The sequence below is a fragment of the Besnoitia besnoiti genome, chromosome VIII (assembly GCF_002563875.1).
Source record: "Besnoitia besnoiti strain Bb-Ger1 chromosome VIII, whole genome shotgun sequence".
Classification (NCBI taxonomy): Eukaryota; Apicomplexa; class Conoidasida; order Eucoccidiorida; family Sarcocystidae; genus Besnoitia; species Besnoitia besnoiti.
In genome coordinates, this window is record NC_042363.1 from 1,963,376 (window position 1) to 1,980,310 (window position 16,935).

At 57.7% G+C, this 16,935-nt stretch overlaps 2 protein-coding genes across 2 annotated transcripts; one reads left to right on the plus strand and one right to left on the minus strand.

Annotated features, from left to right (window-relative positions):
- Positions 1 to 779: 779 nt before the first annotated feature.
- BESB_083980 (uncharacterized protein) lies at positions 780 to 6,602 on the minus strand (the record flags this gene model as incomplete). Its single annotated transcript, XM_029366748.1, has 11 exons — positions 780 to 1,266; positions 1,525 to 1,747; positions 2,023 to 2,150; positions 2,587 to 2,658; positions 3,352 to 3,401; positions 3,696 to 3,843; positions 4,003 to 4,067; positions 4,663 to 4,851; positions 5,053 to 5,121; positions 5,494 to 5,670; positions 6,291 to 6,602. The coding sequence occupies 11 exons, from the start codon at positions 6,600 to 6,602 to the stop codon at positions 780 to 782; spliced, it is 1,920 nt and encodes a 639-aa protein (XP_029217208.1).
- A 4,633-nt stretch (positions 6,603 to 11,235) lies between these two features.
- On the plus strand, positions 11,236 to 15,245 carry BESB_083990 (GDP-D-mannose pyrophosphorylase; the record flags this gene model as incomplete). Its single annotated transcript, XM_029366749.1, has 8 exons — positions 11,236 to 11,364; positions 11,739 to 11,819; positions 12,259 to 12,546; positions 12,968 to 13,082; positions 13,254 to 13,380; positions 13,854 to 14,022; positions 14,486 to 14,668; positions 15,111 to 15,245. 8 exons carry the CDS (start codon positions 11,236 to 11,238, stop codon positions 15,243 to 15,245), a joined length of 1,227 nt encoding a protein of 408 aa, XP_029217209.1.
- Positions 15,246 to 16,935: the final 1,690 nt, after the last annotated feature.

Genomic DNA, 16,935 nt, shown 5'->3' on the forward strand with positions numbered 1-16,935 from the left:
TGCCTCATGCTGCGTCTTGGCATCCGCTTTTTTACTTTCGGGGTCTATGACGACGAAAAGCTGCGCCGAGGCGTTTCCAGTGTTCTGTCGAGGCTGCAGTTGCTCCTTTTCCGCCGCTGCTGCGTACACCCCTCCTTCCCGTCGCTCACAGACGGAGAGCAGGAATTTTGTGTTTCGTCCGCAATGTCATAGAGCAGCACGCAGCAAACTCGGCACGCCGCCGAGGCTTGACGAGCGACTCAGGCCCCTAGGCGAAGAGGCACAGACGAAGAGGTAGACTGACAAGCGAAAACGCGAAAGGCGAGACATCTGGCTTCGAACAGGAAAAGGCCGGGGCGCGGCAGCCGGCAGAGAAGCGCAGGCAGCGGAAGACAGGCCACTCACGCACAATTCGAGGCTAATATTCACTGCCCCTAGAATATGTTGGCCTACAGGTATGTAGAAGTTAACGTTGTATACATGCGTGGGCGTGCAGAGAGTTGCACCTGGAGAGATAGATAGAAGCAGCAGACAACATGGCGCCCACGGGTAGTCAACCCGCGCGAACGCGACAAGCGAAGACTCGAGGAGAGAGGAACCGCGACGAGACGAGAGACGCATGAAAACTGATTCGTTTCAGAGAAGGCCGAGAGTCCCGCTGGCGCAGGCGCCAGGGTCTCGAAGCACTCGTCGCTCAGTCGGCGATGCGTCGCTTCGCTGAAAAGATGAGAGGAACGCCGCGTTGACGCCGCTGTGGCTCTCCAGCCCCTTTCTGTGTGTGCCTGAGGATGCTAATAGGCTCATCCGTGCCTCCGCTTTCTTAGATTTTCATCGTCTCTCTTGCCTCGCCGTCGCGGCGACGAACTCCTCGACGAGTGGCTTCTGCGGCGCTTCCTCTCGGCGTCGCGCTCCCTCTCCGCGCGCCCGTCTGCCCGCGCAGAGGACGAAGAGCTGCTAGAAGACCTTTTCCCCGCGGACGACGCGCCTCCTCTGTCGCCGTCCCGCCCGCGCGAGCCGTCGCGCTTCCTGCGGCTCGACGAGCCCGAGGCACCGGAGGCCGTGGGAGTCTCCTTCGCCGGTGGGGCCCAGCTCGCGGTCGAACGGCCGCGGCTGCGGCTCCCCCGCCGCGCCGATGGCCTGGCCTCCGCCGCGGCGCCAGGTCCCTCAGCCTCGCGCTCGTTGCGCGGGGGGGGTGCTGCGGCCGAAGCCAAAGACTCGAAGGCGAGTTTGGCGTTGACCAGCGACACGCCCTTCATGCCGTCGCATGCGCAGAGTGCGCTGTAGAATCTGCAATGCGCGTCACACAGCACAAAAAAAAGCGCGCACAGCGTCCTCTCGAAACGAGCGTCTAGCCACGGCAGCGCGGCCTCCGGCCTGCACATCCCTTCGTGAACCGCAGACATTTTCGTTTCTGGTGCCCAGCCAGCCCCCCCCCCCCCCCCCCCCCCCCCCCGCGAGACCTGGGGTTGCAAGCGGGCAAGCAGTTTCGTTCGGCGGGAGGAGGCCGCCTCGCCGCTTCATTGGCTGGTGCGAGTTGTAGCTCACTTTTCAAAAGTGAGTGTGGGCGACTCGAGATCCAGGTCGATTTTCTTGAGGCAGTCTTTGATGACGGCTTTCTGCTTCTGGTACTCCTCCTTCACGTTTTCCACCGCGTCTTCGAAGAGTTCGCGTGGCGTCGAGCCCCCCTGACCAACCATCTGATAGTAGCGCGGGTCGTTCACGACGTGCGCCACGAACTCGCGCCACTCAGTTTTGAAGGTCAACTCGCCTGAAAGGAACTCGGACACGCAGCTCGTGCGTGTAGCCCAAAGCCCCGCGAGCCGCGCCCGACGGCCTTGCATGCAGGCCCTGCGCCACCACCAAAGCGACCGCGAACGGCGCTAAGGCCCCCACACGGAGACTAAGGAGCCACACGGCAGCCGCACCCCGCCGAAACCAGGGGCGGGCGTCGCACAGGAGCACGCCTCTAGCCCCGATCGCTGCGCCCAACATTTAAAAAGCTGTGGTTACTTGATATGCTTGAGTTTCGGAAGTCGCGCTCACCTTTCTTCGCCGCCTCGTCGAGGAGGGCGCGGAAGGCGTCGCGGCGCTTCCGCTCTCGGCGGAACACAACGTGCCGCCGTTTCTTCCGCTCGCCCGCGAAGCCGTGTTCCACCCAGTTCTCCCAGACTCTGCAGGCGAAAAGCGGTCAAAAAGCCACGAACCCAGCGTGTCGTTCTCAGAGGAAAAACCCTACGCCCAAGAGACACACGCGCCCCGATCGATGGAGACATGCGCAGCAAAATTTTCGGATTGATTGCTAAATATGTTGTTAAATGTATATTAGTTTTTAAATCTTCCATTGCCTTTGCCTAATAATGAAAATTATTGCTCGAAAACTCTGTTTCAGTTGAGTCACATAACGTTTTCTCACTTGCCGAAGGCATGCGCGCCGCACGAGAGCCGTTTGCGCCGCACCATTCCCCCTTTCCATATCCAAGCATGTAGAGGAAGGCGTCGCGGCCAAGCAGTCGCCGAAGACGGCCCTGGGGGCCGTTCCAGGCATAGATCGCACCGCGGAAAGACACGCCCCGAGTCCGACCTCCCCCTCCCTCCCCGCGCGCTTACTGCAGAATGTCCAACTTGAGCACCGTCGCGAGCTCGGGAATGGCGAAGAGCTCGTCCTTGACTTCCATCCACCTACGACGAAAAACACGGTGCAGAGGCGAATGAAACGAGCCCAGGGCCAACGCCGAGCGCCAGACCCTGAGAGAGAGTCTTGCGTGCGGCTCTTCATCACGATTCCCCCTCCCTCACGCTCCGCTGCCGTGGTCGTTGCCTCCCGCGTTCCTCTAGCGTCATCCCAGCCTTCTCTCCGCTACGCTCGCTCTTTTCTGCTGCTTCTCTCTGACTTCCTCTCCTGCGAAGAGAGTCATCCCCTGCAGCCAGTTCACGAGTCTTTGCTTCACTCTCTTTGCGTGCGAAAGGCCAGCACTCCCCCTCACCCCCCCTCTAGAGTATTGTCTATGGACACCCGCACACCTCCCCCTCCGGAGTACACTCTATGGATAACAGGCGAGAAAACGTTCATCCGGTGTACTAAACAGTCTTCACGCGAGCAAGCCTCTCATCCATGTATTCCGCACAGACTAACTTCGAGACGGCGGCATCCCACCGCCCACCCTGGAGCTACCTCTCTAACTACACGTTGAGCGCTCGCCCAGGCATAAGATACTTCAGAAGCACAGCCCTCCCCTCCCTCCCCCCCCCCCCCCCCCCCCCCCCCCCCCGCCGCTCTGGATTCCGGGCCGCATGCATGCGAGTTTCCTTAAACAGCAAGGTCGGCCCTCGCTCGAGCTGTCGCCTTTGGCGTGTCGCAGAGCGCCTCCTCACTTGCGTCGGCAGTCGAATTGAGCGCTGCGCTTTTCGAGGATCTCCTCAACCTGAAAACAAACGCGCCGACGACTCGCAGTGCACTCCAAACCACAAACGAGGAGAGGAATCGAAGGTGCCCAAAGAGAAGGCACGAACTAAACGGCAGAGACCGCCGCGGCTCGCCGACGACGGGCTGCGGAGGCGGCACCGCTCGACAAGACCCTGCGCGCAAAAGTGATTTTGATTTTCCGTCGCGCAAACGTGGTGAACGGCGGAGACTCTTGGGAGGATTCAGCGAAGGCTTCAGACGCGAAGCCGCGGGGCGCCCCGCCAGGGTCCAAAGCGCGAAGGACGCCTCTCACCGTCTCGACATCCTTCTTCCTCTTCTTCTTGTAGAGCTCGCGGTACCGCTTCTCGAACTCCTCCATGTAGTCTTGGAAGCAGTCGTCGCGCTCCTGCTCCGTCAGCGACCGCCACCAGTCTTCTTCGTTCATCTTGTCCGCCATCATGCTGAGCGGGGAGAAGGACAAAAGAGGAAACAGAGCCTCCACCGCAGAGATCCAGGCCAGAAGGACACGCCACGCAATGGAAATCTTGATCAAGCGAGGGACGACGCATGAGCTCGCTGCGAAAAGGAAAGCCACGTGAGAGAAAGGCTCACACACTTACATGTATGTAGTGCCGGGGACGATATCATCCCACTTCTGCAGCGCCTCCGTGAACGCAGCCCGAGCCTGGACGAAAAAAAGAAAGAAACCGCCGGCGCTGAGTATGCACTTCAGGCGGTGTCTGCACCGGGCTTCTGGGTCGCGTTCCCTTTGAGTGCTTTCTCCTATCTCCTCGCTGCCTCAATCAGGTGGCGCCTCCTCTACAAGCCCAACTTTTCTTTCGACTCGTCTCCCTCCAAATGACAGCTCGCCCCCTCCTCAGCCCCACAAGGTGACGCGCAGAGAACGAAACGCCATCAAACAGAGATGCAGGGAGCTCCTGATTGCACACCCAAGTCACGCTGAGATGATGTGAGACTTTTCGACTGTCTCCGTTCGCTCTTCGCCGCATCTGCGCACAGCTCTGCCTATTTGCTTTGCCGCGAAGCGCGACGCGCATCGAGCGGCTCCTTCGGTGACAGGCTCGACGTCTTTTCAACCCAGCTTCGCAAAGAGAGTCCTTTGTCTTCTCTGACGTGAAGGCTCGTCCACAAAACAAAAGCTCGTTTCGCTTCGCTCCTCCCTCTCCACTCGATCTCCCTTGCTTGCTAGCGAGACTCTGCCCCGGGGCGGCTTCCTTTTGTCCTGTTTGCTTTGGCGCAGTTTTCGCTGGCAAACGAACCTCTTGTTTCTTCTTCCGCGTCGTGTCCGCCGACTTCTTCTGACGCTGGCTCATGTACTCGCTGAAGGACTGTTTGCGCTCGCCGCGAGTCAAGATTTTGAAGCTCTCCCAGCGCTTGTCTGCCTCAAGAAACTTTACTGCGTTCTCCCAGTTGATTCGCGGAGGGAACCTCTTGAGCTCGAACAGCTTCTGAGAAGAAAACGCAGCGGCGAGCCCGCACAAGAGTGGATGCGGCGAGAAAAACGAGAGACGGCGGCGCGGGCGGCGCAGCCACGCAGCCACGAGAGGAAAAAATGCTGCGCCGCGGCGGAAGACAAGAGAGGCAACGCGAAGAAATGACCCCGAGAGAAGACACGCAGGAGAGTCAACGCGCGGCATGTGCTGACTCACCACAATCCAGCGGCGCGCCTCCGCTTTGTTGGTGAACTTGGGCCACTCCTCCTTCTCCTCGGCAAGGTGCTGAAGAGACAGGGGACACAGGCACACCGCAGGTGATGCATGCGCGGCCTGAGGGCGGAGAAGACGACCTCGACCTCAGAAATCGCCCAGCGAGACGGCGGAACCTGCGAAACTCGGAGGAGCCCGTACCTACCAATCACACGACCCCGACCCCGCAAGCCCTCGCTGGAAAGGCCCACGAGGAAGGACACAGACACAGGGACGCGGGGCCGGAGCGAAAGACGCACAGGCAGCACGAGAGAGGAGAGACTACACTCAACGGACCCGGCGCCACGGCATCGCGGTTGACGACCGAGACGCCAGGAATGCGACGAAAGGAAGAAGAAAGCTTGACTTTGGAGCCAGGAGGGCATTCTCGTAGTGCACGCTCACCCTGAGGCACTCATCGACTTCCTTCGGCGTGGACCAAGTGGACTTCTTCGTGTAGGAATTGAACCAGTATTCCTTTCCTTCCGCGGTCGCGTATTTTATCCAGCCCAGCTTGTGGTACACCTTCTGCTCCTCCTCAGTCATCAGGCACTCCGGCTTCTCCCACTGGCTCTGCTGCGTCTGACAAGAAAAAACCCGTATTCACGCAGCCGACAAGCGCATGCACGCAAACCCCGAAAAGGAATTTCAGAAAGGAAATGGCACACGCGTCAGTTCTCGCGACTTCCCTCGACAGAGGGGGCTCCGACGCGACTTGCGTCGTGTCCTACACGCTGATCAAACGACAGTTCCCTGAGCCGCGAAATTTCAGGACTGAGCGAACCCGCCGCAGGTCGGGAAACCGAAGGCGTCGCGGCCATCCGCGGCGCCGATAGCTGCTCTGAGCAGAGGCACTTCAAAGCGTCATTGTAAAAGAATGCAGCTACAGAGACGCACTCAAACGCGCAGACCGCGTGATACGTACATTAGATAAATATATATGCATATACATATATATCTATATGAATTCACACAGATACGATGCGTAGGGACGATGTAACAAGTGTACATGAGCATGCGTCGTCCAGATACTGTACGTGAGGCAAGCGCGGCTTAAAAACTAGCCAGGCCGGAAGCCCCGTGAAATCCTGATGACAGTAGAGCGCACCTAGAATCTGTGCACGCGCAGGCGAGCTCGAGGACCCCAATTGCTGTGACGACACTGCAATATTGACCTTTTCTGCGTTTGCTGCCAGGCTTACGCTTGCGTTGTAGTAGTACTTTCGGCCGTCCTTCCCAACGTGCTCGGTCCATCCGTTGTTGGCGCTGTCTCCCTTGGGCGTCCCGTCGCCGCCGGCAGCTTGGGCTCCAAAGCTCCCGCTGGGGGCCGACGGGCTGCCTAAGCCGAGCCCGAGGCCCATGAGAGTCGGCGGCATGATCACAGAGGGACTGCCACCCGACACGCCGGAGCCAGCAGCCGGAAGAACCTGCGGCATGAACGAGGCAGATGGAAAAGAGAAGCCGCCCGTCCCGGGCGGCCCGCTGCCGCCAGCTCGACCGCCGCCTAGCATCATTGTCCAACCAGGCGGAAGAGCAGAGAAAAAAAGGAGCTGCGCGAGGACGAGGACCGGGAAAAAGAAGCGTGAGAGACGCAGGAAGTCAAGAATCGAGTGACAGAATGAGGCGACAGAAGGAAAAGGGCGGGCGAAAAGGATACCAATAAACGAGAGCTATTGCGGCGCGGAGGAATGCGGCGGTGCGACGCTGATAACGATGAACCAGACGGGATTATTAGAGCGGGAAAGACACCGTAGCCACAACCACAGGAAAGACACACAGGGAAAAACACGAGAAACAAACACCCCGATGGAACGGATTCAGAGGGCCATCTATCTGCATTCCCGCTTGCGGTTACAACGCGAGATTCTGGAGTGCGAACAGGTGGGAGAGAGAGAGAGAAAGCAAAACACAGCCCAGAGAAAGAAAGAACTGACGCAGCAAATGGGTTCCTGAGGGAAACATGGGTAATCTCTTCAGTCTCGACAGCTCACGGTGTCGAAGCTTCGCTTGTAGCGGGTGGCCTCTCAATCTACGGCCAGCGGTAACATCGAAAAGGGACGGGAAGAGAAGCTTCAGGAGGCACTTGGTGACAGAACACAAAATCTGCTATAATCGCGCGACGAAAAGAACACGACTACGCCATACCGAAACGGAAAGACGTGCAAATAACTCCGTCAGTCAGCCCCGAGGGCGCGCAAACTCGATGATGACAAATTCGGCCGCGCATTCCTCAGGTGTACAGACACCTGGAAACGCAGCGAACAGAGCATACCTTTGACGGTGTTTTCAACGCACGGCTCCGAACGGAACAAACCGATGTTCGCTCTTCCTCTGGAACACAAAGTAGGGAAGACCCCCCGACGACTCCCCCAACAGTCCGCGCTTGCTTGCGTAGAGCCGCTCGCCGGGCGGTACGTGACAGAACACAGAGGAAGAGTGAGAAACGACGCCAAGAAGCGAGCTGCGAAAAGAAGACAAACGCCAATATGCAGACGAACACGACAGGACACCGAATTTCCAGTGGCACACGCGGTTGCATGCAACCTTTACGGTTCTTCGTCTCGCCTCATATTCCTCCAGTTGTTGTACGGAAAATTCGGCTAACGGAATGCAAATTCAAAGCATCGCTCTGTCACATTGTGTACCGTTTCACAGTTTGGCCAGAGAGATAGGCGTGAGGAGCTGCTTTGACCTGAAGTGCTGGGTTTCGACTCCTCCCAAGGATGTAGCACGCCTGCGCGATACGGAATTTGGCAGCAAGCCTCGGCACTGTTTTGCTGCGTCGTGATACAGTAACCCAACCTCAGTAGCAAGCGTTTACCCATCGGTCCGAACCACGCGGACTGAAGAGAGCTACACGAATCTCGAGAGGTTTTTACTGTGCTTCCTCACTCCGACGGCCGAGCTCTCTAGATGTTGGTGCGTGAGAACGCAAGGAATGCCTGGTACTGAAAAGCCGCTGGGAGCACTACGACGAAGGAAGCTGCTTAAGCAGGCTTCGAAGGCACCGTCGGTTGCTCAGAGAAGGCAGAGACTGACCCGGCGCCCTGCGACTAATTTGAACGCACTGTGTCACGCAAGTTCTTTTGTAGGCACTCAGTGATGCATAGGCTTCGGCGCGACAGTCCCTGCGACTGTCGTTTTCGCGGGACGTAAAAATTTGTAACCTACTGGCGCTTGTGCGATTGCGGAATTGAAGTGATATAAGCACTGCCAGCACGTAGGTGGATCCTTAAAACCGCAGGGAAATCTCGATTCAAGGAGCGACCGCCCGGAACTGGACGACGGCGACGCGGTTGGCAATTTTCTTTGCCACGGACGATACCGCAAGGCCTGATTCGTGCAGTCAACCTACCTGTCAGCGGATACGACACGGGCCCGCGCTGGTGATAGGCCTTTGGCACCAGCCCGGAAGAAACTTAGGGTCAGTTCCTCGCACCACGGCAACGCCACCGCGACAGTTTGTCGTACGATACATTTCAGAGGACTCTCCGGATGGAATCAGCGAGGTGCCAGCAAATCCTTGTACAGGTTCCGTGTCCACGTGTCGTTCCTTTTAGAAGAAAGCCGTTTTGTTCATTCCCGTCCGTCAATGCCCGTGGGTGATGGCCCCTAAAGTACCGCACCCGATTCCCAGAAAGAAAGTCGTGTAGTTCGTCAATTTGTCAATTTCGTCTGCGCCCCTGTGATTAGTGGTGCCCGCTTGAATGTGTAGACGAAGCGTGTGCTGGAGTGCTTGTGAGCCACGGTGTCTGTTTTGCATAGCTCAACCAGTTAACCGGATTCTCCCTCCCCCCTCCCCCCCCTCCGTTTCACCCTAACACGCATAGAGAGAGTTTGGAAAGCGCTCGAGCGCAGGCGATGGCCTAGGGGCGAGCCCCCTCCCATCTTGTAGGTCCCCGGTACTTTTAGAGTGGCTTCAATCTGTTACACGCGGGTACAACAAGTTTTTCTCCGAAGTACAGGTGGCTTTTAGCCACCCCTGCGGATTAACACGCTCGCCGCCTCGAGCCACAGTGAAGAGCCCTTGTCAGACGCCCAACTACCAGCACGCGAACAGAGTGAAGGCAGCTCTCTTTACCAGTTAACGTCAGGAAGGCGACTACCAAAGTACTTATTGCCACAAACGCATCTCAGCTCTTACCCGATCTGACGGGGTAAGGGTCACCGTTCTGAGGTCAGTGGCGCTGCGAGCGACGATCTGTCTTGGATGGTAGATCTCACAGAAAACCATTATATTCGATGACCCTTCCGGTAGCTGAATCCAGTCTCTCCAGTCGGCCTGGAGCGGCGCACGAAAAGTGGCCTCCGTGTCGTGCTCTTCGCACAGCACAGGACCGCTTCACGCATTGCCTTCGACAGCGATTCGATTGTTCATTTGTGAACTGTACTTCTTTGTCTGCTTGCACACACACGGTTTGCTGCGACTCCCGCCCAGGGGCATTGCCAAATGGCGTTGAATCGAACTGCGCCGCGCAAAAAGACGTGGCGCGGAAGTTCCGCCCGCCCACCGAACCCTGCGCCGAGGCGCCGCGACATGGGTATTCTGAGTCCTGTATCGTGTGGTGAAGCGCACATGGTGAGAAAGCTGAAGCTTCTCTTGTTCGATGCAGATGGGATCGCGTTTGCTGTGCAGATGTGCACTTCACAATCGGCTGCTGGATGATGCGCTGTACCGGGAGTTCGAATGGGAAGCTAGGCCACTGTCTTCGGGCCGCTGTCGCGTCTTGGGGCAGTAAATGCGAATTCCTCATTTACGTCGAAGCAAATGCAGCGGAGGCGGCTTTGTCTTCCAGAAAGAGAAAAGAACGAAAGTTGGAGCAGGGAACGCGTTTTTCGCTCGACGAGGCGCGGCACAGTCAAACCCACCCCCGGCCTCTGGGCGTCCATCGTCTCGTGCCTTCCGTGCGAGGTCTTCTCGGCTTCTTTTCGCAAGGTCAACTGCTTCTGTTGCCGTTTCGTTTCTCTTGGCCAAGGCTGCAGATCGGAGTTTTTAAAACGCTTGGGTGACGTGACCGATTTCTCTCCGTTTCGCTTGACTGTGTAGCAACTCATCTCACTGCTTCGTCTGTCTTTCTCATATCAAAGTGTGCGGTCGACCTGCCCTGCTCCGCGTCAGCTTTCCGTCCCTAGGCGTTTCTACAGACGGACGCACTTTGGCGGTTCCTCTGGACTGGACTCCCGAGTTCTCATTCCCTTCTTCGTTTCTTCGCCTTTTCTGTTTTGTCGTTTTGCGCTTTCTGCGAAGTCGTCTACTTCGCCTCAGCAGGAGTGTCTGATGCGTCCGTGCTTGTGGGTCGCGGTTTCGATTTGTACGCGTTTTCTCGGTGTCTGCCTTCGTCGCTGCATCTCGTCTTTGACGATATTCTCGCGCTCCAAGTACGTCGTCTTGTCTTCCCCAACGTCTCCGCCTTCTCTTCTCCCTCGTTCGTGGTGCGCCAGCCGCATGAGACACCCTCCCTCGCTCACGTGCAGAAGTTGCTCCGCGCCGCTCTTCGTTTGTCTCCCATACACACAGTCTTGCGTTCCCACCGGGTATCTGCACTGCATGCTAGAGGAGGTTTCCTCGTCGATTCCTCTTTCTGCATTTGAATTTTTGTCAGTCTTCCACAGCCCAAGAAGGACGCGCACCCCTTCCGCACCGCAAAGGCGCCACGCCGAGCACGCCTTCTGCTGCCCAGGGCTTCGCGTGCCCTAAACGCCGCGGATTTCTTTCCCCACCGGCCTCGTCTCGTTCACGTCTGGCGCCTGAGCGGCTCTCTTGTTTTCTCTGCTCGTTTCAGCCGTACCTCACGCCTCCGCGCAATAGTGTCCTCGGCCTCGTTCGTCTTCCGTCCTCGGCGGTCCCCCCGCTTCTCCCGTCAGGCTGCAAGCGACAGTGTGTTTCTGCTCGACGCTGCAGTTTATCTTTTTTCGAGTCTCGCGCCTGGGTGCGCGACAGCTCCCTCCGCACGCGCGGAGCGGCGCCCCAAGAGACCTCGCGCAGGGGCGGGGAAGGTGACGCGCGTGTAGTTTGTATCTCTCCATGCCTAACCGCCTGCTGGTCGCCCGCGGAGCTTCACGGCTGTACGCCACCCTTCGATTTGTCGCGGCGTCTCTGGCGGTCGCTCCAGATTCTTTCCTCCGGCATTTTCTTCTCTTTGCCGGATGAAAGCGCTCGTCCTCGTGGGGGGGTACGGCACGCGGCTGCGGCCGCTCACGCTGTCGGTGCCAAAGCCTCTCATCAACTTCTGCAACAAATCCATCGTCGAGTACCAAATTCAGTCGCTCAAAAAGGTGAATAACTGGCCGTCCATGCACAGCCCGGACATCGCGCGGCTCGTGCGCGCGGCAGCAGATTCCGCGTCTCGATTGCCGACGTTTTTTTTCCCAGGACGTGTAGACTCTCTCACGCGGTGTAGCCCCGATGCAGCGTTCCGTCTAGTGAGAAGAAGCTCTCCGCCAAGTGATCCATGGATCTCCTCTTCGAAAGTGTACTCATTCTTTGTCTGAGATTCCGCAGGGATCATCCATGTCTTCAACTCTCTACATATATATATATATATATATATATGCATGGAATCGGTAGTTCACCGCATACCGCACGAATCATGCATAGGTCACGTGCGATCCTTCGCATACGTGGTGTTTTTCTTTTTCGCTTATTTCAGGCGGGCGTCACGTCCCTCATTCTGGCGGTCGCGTACCAGCCGTCTGCGATGATGGATGCCCTTAGTGCCCTCGAAGCCAAGGTAAGCGCGCAAGCATCGTTTCGTCCGCTGCCCTTCTTTCCATTCTTCCCTTCTACTCTGTCCTGTCCTTCGCGACTGCCTGCCTGTGATCCATCCTCGCGAATGCGTCCCCAGCGAATCCTGTCTTGTTTTCTCGCCGTCTTTTCACTTCTCGCCGTTGCATGTCCTGCCCTCCGTTTGTTGGCTTCTCGTCTTGCATGATGAGGGGGGAGGAAACAGGATCGCACTGCAGCTCGCACGGATGTGCATCCGTTGGAGTTTGCGACTAGCCAGACCTGCCCGGAGCGAGGCAAAGTCTTCCCCTGCCGAGGCGCGACGCGCTGTCTCCTTCGGCGGCGCTTCGCTCGCTTCCCGTCCCCCCCGCCCTCCCGCTGGTTCCGATGTCTGTACCTCCATACACTAGCTGTGGTTGTCGCTGTGGGCGCCGCTGTGTGTTCAGTACGACATGAAGATCACCTGCTCCCTCGAAGACGAACCCCTGGGGACGGCTGGGCCAATTCGGCTGGCGAAGGATCTTCTTCTTTCGCCCACGCCCGCGCGGCGCCGCTGCAGCGACGGCGGCGCGCCGGATGCGGCGGCGGAGGCGGTGGCGGGTGACGCAGAGAAGGAAGAGCGAGAGAAGTCCGAGGACTGCTTCTTCGTGTGCAACAGCGACGTCATCTGCCCGTTTCCGCTCAAAGAAATGCTCGCCTTCCACAAAGCCAGAGGCGCGGAAGGCACTATTTTGGTAAGTGCTGCGCGGCCGCCGCGCGGCGTCGCCTCCTCCGCGGGAGATGCGCGCCTGTTTCCGCTTTCCGCGAGCGAACCCGGGACGAACTCCGACGGCTGGCTTGTGTCGTGTGTGGCGGAGAACGGCGCGCTGTTCTCCGCCGCAACGGAGAGAGAGGGAGGAAGCAGCGCGAGATAGATAAATACGCAGATAGATCTAGAGAGATGTAGATAGAAAGATAGAGACAATGGCCATGAGAGGGGAGGCAGGGCGCGTGAAACGCAGGGATATGAGCAGCAAACTGCCGCGCGCGCTTCACCTCAGCTCCGAGGGCGACGCTCTGTTATGCTTCTTGGAGAGCGGAGGTGCTGGCTGAAAGCCCTACACTTAAAAAGCCGTTTGCGCGTTTCGCTTGGTCTACCTGTTTCTTGGTCTCCAGGTGACAGAAGTCGAGAACCCGTCGATGTACGGAGTCGTGCTTCACGACGAAGAGGGGCGGGTGTCAGACTTTGTTGAGAAGCCGCAGCAGTTCGTGGGCAGGTGCATCAACGCAGGTGAGTCCCTTTCAACAGTCTCAGGAGAGAGGTCTCTTCTACAGCGTCGGGAGAGAGCACCGAGGAGCGGAGCAAGAGTCGCGTGACGCGTGTTTACCTGTGCCGAGTGCGGAGTTGCCAGGGATGTCCCCTCCAGTCGGGCGCCGTTTTGCGCTCCGATCGTGCCCGCAGGTCTGTACGTCCTGAACACCAGCGTCATCGACCGCATTCAGCTCCGGCCGACCTCGATCGAGAAGGAGATATTCCCGCAAATGGCCAAAGAGAAAAAACTTTTCTGCTTCAAACTCGACGGCTACTGGTGCGAAGCCTTACTCTCGTGTCTAGGGAGCATTTACTTCACACATAAGATACACATATATGCAAACATATTTATATGTATATATGTGCAAGCGCTCTTGCGGCCTGAAGGGTTCCTGGCGCGCGTTCACAGGAGCGTGGGGAGTGCCTCGATGCTTTTTCTTCGGTGGCGTTTTGCGTCGTCTCGCGCTGCTGGTCACGAGTGTGGGGCCGAGCGTGACCTCTGCCGGCATGGGCGCAGCCGCGTTCTGCATAGCTTAAATACATGCAAATATATATATATATATATATATATATATATATATATATATATATATATATATCTAGATATATACGTTTAGGCACAAGCATATAGAGGGAGGGAAGCATGTCGAGTGACATGCAGCTCGCTGAACCGTCCTGTCGCTCGCGAGACAGTCTGTTTCCGCGGCGTTGCCCACCGCGCAGACGGCATGTGGCGCTCGTTTCGTGCAGGGCGGATATTGGACAGCCGAAAGATTTCCTTAAAGGCATGACGCTTCACCTGGAGGCGATGCGGAAAGAAGAGGCGCAGCAGTCGACGCGGACAGACGCAGACGACCTCTCGCCTGCGACCTCTCCGCGGCTCGTCTCAGGCCCGCAGTTCATCGGCAACGTCCTCGTGGTGCGGCAGGCACAGGCCGCGTGCGATCCAAGTTAATACACTCGGTCACGTACATATGTCTTTATCTCTACATGTCTGCATCTATCTCCGAACATACCTATATCTATCTATATATACACCATATCCGTATCTATGCAGAGGTCTGTATCTGCATATTCAGGCCGGAGCGAATCCGTTCATGTGCTCCTTCGCGTCAGCTAGTGAGCCAGCACCTTTCCGAACCGGTATACGCATATATGTGCATATGCATTTGCATATATATATGTGTATATGCATAGATAGATTGATAGATATGAGTGGGCGCAGCAGCCATGCGTATGGACGTGGCGCGGTTCGGTGTGCCGCTCGCAGCGGAGGCGTCTGCGCCGGCGTGTCTACATCCGTTGTAGGCCCGTGTGCGGGGTGCAGCGCTGTGCAGCTCGGAAGTGTTGTTTTTTTTTTGTTGTTGTTGTTGTTTGCGCAGGATCCAACAGCGAAGATCGGCGCAGACTGCCTGATCGGTCCAGACGTGACGATTGACCGGGGCGTGGTCGTCGGGCGCGGCTGTCGCCTGCAGCGCGCGGCGCTTATGGAGGGCGTCCGCGTCGGCGACTACACCTGGGTGGAGTCCGCGATCGTCGGCTGGCAGTCGAGGATCGGAAAATGGGTGAGACGCGGAATAACGGGAGAATGCAGAGGAAAAAATGCGGAAGCACGCGCGTCGCGGGGGCTGGTCTGGGTCGAGCCAAAAAAACTGAAGGGCGCGTGTAAAGAGAAAGCCTCAGAAAAAAGGTCGCAAAAACGCTCGCGGAGACACAAGGGGAGCTCAGGCGTGTCTGCTCAGCGGAGCCTCCTGGAAAGAAGTCCGAGTAGACGTCTGTTGCTGAATAAGCCTGGCACCAAGGTACAGTGGCTGAGAGTTGGAAAATAAGGTGAAGTTCTAGTTTTTTTTGTCTTCTATACGTTGGTCACACGGACGCTTACGCATATGCATACATATTTATATATATGCTATATACTCATATATATTAGCGTGTTCCAGCAGATATGCATCCACATGCGAGTTTTAGACTTTGAGGGCTTGACGTCCGCGTGCGTTTTCCGCGCAGTGTCGCATCGAGGGATTGACGGTCGTCGGCGAGGACGTGAGCATCCGCAGCGAGTGCTTTATCAATGGCGCGTTTGTTTTGCCGCACAAGGGCATCACGCAGTCGATTCGAGAGCCTGGAAGCATCATCATGTAGCCAAAAGAAGCGGCGCCGAGAGACCGCTGCAGAGGGCTCCTGGGGCCCTCTGGAGGAGGGCGCGCGGAGACGGGGAAGACAGTGAGTACTCCGAAGAAGAGCAGCCAACGGTGTTGACGTCCGAAAGCAAATGCGGTACCCACGCAGCCTGTTTTGCGAGTCCGCCGATGACGGTTACGAACCATCTGGGGGCTCGCTCCTGGGCTGTAGGGGAGACACAGGGAGATAGAGAGTTGTTTCAGCGAGCCGAATCGCGAGGCATTCAACGGTCGACGACGCGCTCGGGTGAAGCAGCACAGGACGGAATTTTGGTTTTGCTCTGCGGACAGTGGCGGGAGACTCCACATTGAGGAAGAGGAACGCCACCGTGTGACGCCACCTGTCTCGGACTTTGAAAAGCGGCTGACTGATGGAAATGGTGCAGAGCAACAGGGGGTTGGCAGGTGCGAGGAACAAGACTGCGCGTCCTCTGCGCAAAGAGAGAAACAGAGAAAGGAAATTGTGTGGATGCGGGGGCGGTTTGTCGCTGTCGTCTCGAATACACATTTCTTTTCTTCGCTCTCCAAAGTACGCCTTTCGCAGTCGCTTGTTTTATCACCGCCTGACCGCCAGCGACTTTGTGTAGATTGACGAGTTGTTTTCAGTTGCGGCTGCCCTGTAGCCCTGGTGTCCTTTTCAGCAACTCCGCGATTAGACTCGCGGCCGCTGTTTTCCCTCTCAGTTTGTCCGTGTGTCACGTCCCTTGTTCTCCGTCGACGCACTCGAACAGAACCGACTGACGTCTGTCTTTTGGCACTTCCCTGAGTCGTGCGACGGGCTGCAGTCCGCGCCGCTGCTTCGTTTTATTGCCTCGCCTTCGCGAGCCTTCGTTCTCGCAGCATGCTCCACGCTGCTTTTGCTGCCCTGTGTTTGTCGTGCCCCCGCTCTGCGTCCTGTTTCCTGCTGATTCCCCTGTCGTTTTCGTGGGTCTTCCGCACTCCACGCCATCACAGGAAGGCCTTCCGGGACGGCGCCTGGGCCCGATTGCGTGTAGTCCCAAGGCGAGAGGATTTCGTGGTGGCTGAGTCAGTCACCGCGCGCGAATGTGTAGCTAGGCACCTGCAGTCGTGGACTCTGGAGAGCGGCGGTCAACTGCAGACTACATACATGAACGGGCCTCGAGGGACATGAGGCACGGACGCGGCAAGCATCGCCTTCCAGGGTGCTTTCAGCACAGGCCACTCAATAAAAACGTTTTGGATTCGGCGACCGGAAGCTGCCGCTGCCTTCGCGTGGCGATGCACATGCGTGCATTCTACGCGGAGCCGCGGCAGCCCCCCTCCCCCCCCCCCCCCCCACCCGCCCAGCGTTTGTGTGCCCTGTCGGCCTGGACTGCAGCTCGAGACACAGCCTTTGAGCAGAGCTCGCAGTCGGCGCGTTGTCGAAACTGCGGACGGACGCGCGGGCAGCCTTTTCCTCTTGCTATGCTTCAGGCTCTCACGTGAATCGTGTAGACGCTGTGTAGGGGCACTGCATGCGACGAAATACGCGGTTGACTGGCTTCACAAACCCTGCAGCGCAGCAGTAGCTCTGGATCCTGGATAGGCGTTGGGCACCTGGAGACTCGCACCGTGGAGGCTTGGGACTGTCGCTCTCCAGAGAAGGCTGAAATGACCTGGAGCGAGAGCCGACCGTCCACGCATGCTCCAAA